The sequence below is a fragment of the Sprattus sprattus genome, assembly GCF_963457725.1.
Source record: "Sprattus sprattus genome assembly, chromosome: 18".
NCBI lineage: Eukaryota > Metazoa > Chordata > Actinopteri > Clupeiformes > Clupeidae > Sprattus > Sprattus sprattus.
Window position 1 is genome coordinate 24,228,947 of NC_137916.1, and position 6,201 is coordinate 24,235,147.

The following is a 6,201-nucleotide window of genomic DNA, read 5'->3' on the forward strand; positions in this document are numbered from 1 at the left end:
CCTATACTACCCTAACAGCTTCTTGTAGCTTGTTGTATTATCACTAGTATAGTTATTAAGGGGTAAAGGCTCTGCCGCCATCATCATAGAAAGTACACCAGAATTGGAAGGGTTAACTAGTCATTGAGCAGGGATTCCACATAATAGTGGCCTAGGTCAAAAGGTACGGTCTCTCATCGATCTTTCGCTTCACAAACACTATGGGAAACTTCCTCATAAAATAATTTTATTATGTAAAATAATTCTTAAATCTTAAAACAAGACCAAACAGATCCCTCTAAATGGGATGACTGAATAACATTCATTTTTTCCTCATAGAGTGAAAATGACATTGGGCCTGTTCAGAGAAACATACATAACGGGTTTTTTTTTCTGTTTGTTTGTTGTCATTACTGATTCGAGACGTCACCACTGCATGTGCAGCATCCTACACACAGTTCATCAATTACCAGCATTCTACAACCTTTTTTTTTTACAAGATGAGTGGATCAAAAAGTACATGGTCAATTTCTCACACACATGCACAAAACAAAAACATACACCCAAAGACACACACATACCGGCACTCAAACTGTACAATTACGTACTACATGAGCACAGGCATACAAATAAAAAGAAAACGGTAAAAATAAAAAGTAACAAAAAACATTAAATAAAACTTGGCCAGGTTCACTTAAGTAACGACACAGAGCATACATGATCACATTTTCGATGAAGAAAAAAATAATTTGTATGCGTCCTCTTGTACAAGAGGGGGTGCAACTTAAAGTCCAGTTCAAGCCAGCTTGATCCAATAGATCCAGCAGTTAAAGGTTGACCTTCCATTCAGTTCATGAGTTACATCTACATATAATGAGGAAACAGGGTAAGAGCGAGAGCGAGAGTGTGTGTGTGTGTGTGTGTGTGTGTGTGTGTGTTCCAAGGTTTGGTTTTCAAGCAGCCATGGAGCCATAATGGTATCTGGCTCTAGGTTTGCATCACAGGTCCACAGAACATCCTGTGTTCATCCACAGAACCGAGACCCCCAAAGAGGAATCTCCCCACTGACTGGGACCGCTGTGACAGAGGTCAAAGGTCAGTAGAGGGCCTCGTTGTTGCTGCTTCTCGGCCTCTTGATCTTCTCGATGTTCTTCAGGATCATGTCATGCAGAGTCACCTGTCATAGGGGGGGAAAACAGTCAATGCTATGATTCTAATTGAAAGGTGCTGTTTAAGATTTAAAAAATGCAAGGCACCTGCAATACATCCGTGGAGACAAACATGATAACTAAAATGTGTGCCATCCCTGCTACGCAACTTTCCCCTTAAAATAATATGGTGGTCACATTTGGGACATGGATTTCTGCAAACATAGCAACATGTATGATAAAGACAAACAAGTGCAAACAAGGCAGTATTCTCCTGGAGTCAAGCAGACCAGCAGACTTGGACATCTGGACATCAAATTACATTCACGGGCATGGATGTCTGATATCTGTGCCAAAGGATGGGGGCTACTCACGTATTGATTTCGTAGTTCGGACACAATTATCTTGAGACTGATATACTCCTTCTCATCAATTTCAGACACGGTGCGGCGATAGTCCTCCTATACGCAAAGAGAGGTTTGAAAATCAGGAAGGAAAGTGTAGTAGCTGCTATCCAGTACAAAATGGGAGTGGGAGGTCATCAAGAAACACCGAAACTTAATGTCACCAATGCGAAGGGTCACCTAAACCTAACTTCACGATACTTAGCGAACTTAACGATAAATCTGACCGAGCAGCTAATCTAAATTGGTATACACTGTTTTGTTCAATGTTCAGTCTGACAGAAGTAAATCCAGGGTTTGTATGCTTTGATACATAGTCTTTCCTAAGACTTTGCACATCTGATTGCACTACATCAAATTCTGTGACGTATACTGCTAACAGCTGTTAAAGCTCAGACAGGTTTTTAGCCAATCATGTAGTTAATAATGTCAGCTGGTAAGATCTGAAAAGAGCACTGATTTTGTAGTATCATTATGCGAGAGCAACTATAAGAGATAGGATAATTCTGTTACGCAAACACATTTGTAATTCTCTCAAAACTTTAAAATATCCTCTCAATCTCTCCATCATTAAGGACCCTCAACGTCTGAAGAGTTCTGTTCAATACCTGTCAGCAGGTGTCATCATGCTAAAAAAAAAAAAACTATTCAGCAACAGTCCTATCCTATAAGATTATGCATGGTTAATGAGAGGAATGTATTGGATTGTACAGATACATCTGACAGGGGGGGAAATATAGGCGTTTACAGACTGCACACTTACCACATGTGGGTATTTGGCAATTTTGGAGACCAGTTTTGCTCTGGTTATGTAGTATCTGTCAATAACAAAACAATAAAATATATATATGATAATATAGTAATATATGCTGGAATATGATGGATCTGACTGTTGCATTGGGTGTGCAGGTTTTATTAGATTAACTCAAAAGTGAGCAATAGATCTACTTTAAAAAGCATTGCTGCTGTACCTGGAGATCTGATCCAGATAAGATGCAGCTTCTCCCTCTACGGTCCTCAATTCAGCCACGGTCTCCTCCTGCAGCAAAAATATGTGTACATGGCACATTACCACTTTATATTTATTTTGAATGTCAACCAAAACAATTCAACACTATGATTGTTTTCATTGATCACTACTGTCATGGTTCATCCATGAATAGTAACAGGGCTGTGTCGTGGTCAGTATGGTACCACAATGCCCTCTAGTGGTCATATATTAAAATACATGAAGTCGGCAGCATTTATAGCATATCCTTTTTCTGATTAATGATGGTTACATTATTCCAGTGTTGACATTGTCCATTCATGACTAACTACTAACATACTAACAATTTTACCTGAATAGACACACCAAAGTTGTTGCCATCTTCTATTCTGGGGATAAGCAACTGAACCCACATTTTGACCTGAGGAAAGAAAACGAGACAATGCACCAAACAAATGAACTCCCAGGAACTTGGACTCATTGGAAAAAGTTGCAAAGTGTGTGGAAGAAAATGTAAAAACAGCTTGTATAAATGTAGAGACGTACCGTGTTGCACTTCTCAATGAGGGTGCGAATCTCTGGCTTCACTCGCTCTATCAGGTCAACCAACTGGCCATTACATTTCAGCATGCCTCCTGGCATCGCCAGGGCTTTGGATCCTGCCAAAGCAAAGAGAAAATCAAGATATGCCCCTCTGCGTCTGCACTGTCAACAGACTACACACACACCATCGGAATGCACTACACACTCAAAATCATGACCACTGCATTATTAATAGTACTGGCAGATTTTTGTGAGGTACACAAAAGAGTAAATCATGGCTTTAAAGAACTTGAACTTGCAGGTATGTGGAGCTTTGTGAAGATGGCATCCATAGCACCTTAGATTGTGTGCACATGTATTTAAGCATTTGGTAGTCCATATTCAGTTCTACCTTGCATATTGTCATCTCCAATTCCATCCTCGTGTTTTCTCTTTTTGGCATTCTGCTGAAGAAAAAAAAAAAAAAGTCATGATACACGTTTCATTTTAAGTTTAAGTTCTTCAGGGGTGAACAATTTTTAAATTTTGCAAGCCACGAGCAGACAAGCAATTATTCTGTCCTACTGAAAAATGTTGGTTGCTTTCAACACATTTCAGGCAAGATTAATTCAACTCCATCAACAAACCAAACATGTGCGATAAATATTAAAATCATATGAGCAGAAAAGTTAGCTCCTTGAATGTAAAGCTCTTTCAAATGCATCCTGCTAAAGAAATGCTTCAGCTCAGCTTTCTATAGAGAACAGAGTAGAACAGTGGGTAGCTTACACACACAATTTCGATGGCATAGGCTACACAAATCAGGCTGAACCATTTTTTTTAAGTAATATTTTAAACGCATTTAAATTCTTATGTCAAATAAACTGTTTAACTGGAATGGTGTAGCCAAGACACAGTGTGTTTTTGTGCTGTTTCTAAACTCTATGGGCTGCAGGCCCTGAAAATGTTTCAGTCAAGTGCAGGGGTGGAGACTATCAATAGCATGAAAGGTTTTCTATGGACAGTCAGAGAGTAGCCCTGTGTGTGAGGACTTTAAAAGACTCAGTACTCACCACATCCATACCATCATGACTGTTGGTGAAAGTAACAGGGTCAGGCACAATCAAGGTGATCTCAGACTGAATTTCCTTCAGGTCCTGAACATTTAATATAGGTTCCTGCAAAAAAAAAGCATTCAAGTTCACACAAACAGGTAGTACACAAAACCAGACCAATGCGTTTCCCCTGCACATAATAGGATTCACTATACCTTCAAGAAGCTGTCAAGTTCCAGCAGCTTCTTGGGGAAAAAGCTTGCGACCAGATTTTCAGCCTAACAAATAGAACCAAACAAATTACATAATGATGTTCCCGGGTATTATTTCCTTTAACATACAATAACAAAAATACTGAGAGCCTCAATAGGGAACCAAGCGATGTCAAAAACATCGCACTGATAGTCAACATGCTCACCTCTGCCGTTATCTGCTCTCGGAACGAATCCACCTGAGAATGGAACAAGAGCAGTCTTAGGACAGCCAATTTCCATTTCAGCATCCAGCTGACATTTAACTATTTTCATACAAATGAAAGCAGGCGAAACACCGCCAGTAGGTTCTTAAACTAGCTACTAACTCGGCGCAAATTCAAGTTCAATCTGTAGCATTGATCACCATAACAAGATAGGCCACAATCCCCCTTGGTACCTAATTATGTGACAATATGCCTTCAGTGTAAGATTGACACCTCTTTAGCGCACAGCTCTTGGAAAGTTTCACCCATGGCATGACTACGAATAACTTAGTCAACTAGCAAACAATTTAGATTTGTATTAGTTATATAGCTAACGTTAGCTAGCTAACTTTCAGAACGCCTGTTCAAGGGTGAGATAGGATCAGTAATTCAACCATCCATTGGACACTAGTAGTCACCTCGATCTGTATAAAGTAGTTTTCTTCTAGTCATAGTATAGCTATGTATATTCAACACATGATGTTCATATCAAAAGTGATTCAATATCAGAAACCATTCTCGACAGCATGGTATATTCATGCTAGCTTGCTAGCGAGCTTTGCCTAATTAGCAACCTCGTACTGTCTTAGAGTGCTAGTTTAATAGCTAGCTAACGGTACATAAAGGTGAAGTCTGTGTTTTCAAGATTTTAACTATTAAAAACTAAAAAGTCCTACCTTGACTTTGAGTGCCTTGTCTACTTTAAGAAGTGAATTCATTATTAGAATGCGAAGGGACAGGCAGATCACTTCAACCTCTCAACAGTAGGGTGAATGCGTGGTTTTCTTTGCTGATCCAAAAGACCCACTTGGCAAAGAAATGACGTAGATAATCTGCGACGTATGTAGCACGTGGATCAACACATCAATTGATTCATCTAGTGTTAATTTAGATGTAATTTATATTCACTGTATAAATACATATTTGGTCTAGGAATATCCTACAAGTTCTCATAATGTCTCAGTTTTAAACCCAGTGTTTCGCATGTTTTTCGTTATTTTGTCCGATTTTCGCTGAATTCTTATGTTGTTTTTCTGTGTAGCCTAATTGTTTCTAATGTTGTAAGGCGCTATGGACAAGAGCGTCTGCTAAAAAACACAACTTTAACCCTAATTATTGTATTTATTTGACGTTGCATGTTGCATGCAATATTAATACATTTACATACAGCTACATTTTTATAAAACCTACGGTGACAGCCCATGCGACCCATTAAAACAAAACACAAGTCGAATGCCTGAATGTCACTCGTCTCTGGATCACTCGATATGGCTGTCACGGGTTGGCACAATATACCTAGCTTTCTAAACAGACAGATGGAGGGATTTTCTGATTTGTGTCCTGTTTTGTGCTCTATTTAGAAATCAATATATGTCTCTACGATATAGTCATCCTCACGTAAGTGCTATGTACTGTCAGCTGTTGCAAGTTCTGACTGTGGTTTATACAGTGTGGTTAAATCGCACAGTGTATTACGTCAGTCTATGTTTCGGTCACATGACGTTATGGGTGTGTTTATACAGTCGATGTAAACACAGAAGGCGATCTGTGTAATCTGTCTCAAGGACCAAAACGACACCATATTCCAAAATAACGTATTAGCGACACTATTTTAATTATCCATGCTATGCTGTGACATCTAGTAACC

General features: G+C 39.2%; 1 protein-coding gene across 2 annotated transcripts; it reads right to left on the reverse strand.

Moving 5' to 3' along the window:
* Positions 1-206: 206 nt before the first annotated feature.
* Positions 207-5,353, reverse strand: LOC308379300 (proteasome activator complex subunit 3-like). Of its 2 annotated transcripts, none has more exons than XM_080856385.1 (11): positions 5,231-5,353; positions 4,515-4,547; positions 4,312-4,374; positions 4,115-4,219; positions 3,454-3,505; positions 3,066-3,178; positions 2,872-2,940; positions 2,503-2,570; positions 2,295-2,349; positions 1,502-1,588; positions 207-1,156 (listed from the first exon to the last, which is right to left on the reverse strand). In XM_080856385.1, exons 1-11 carry the CDS (start codon positions 5,270-5,272, stop codon positions 1,076-1,078), a joined length of 768 nt encoding a protein of 255 aa, XP_080712511.1. In that variant the 5' UTR covers positions 5,273-5,353; the 3' UTR covers positions 207-1,075. The 2 variants fall into 2 exon arrangements, with proteins under 2 accessions (XP_080712511.1, XP_080712510.1); XM_080856384.1 differs by having other exon boundaries at positions 3,454-3,508.
* Between the last annotated feature and the right edge of the window lie 848 nt (positions 5,354-6,201).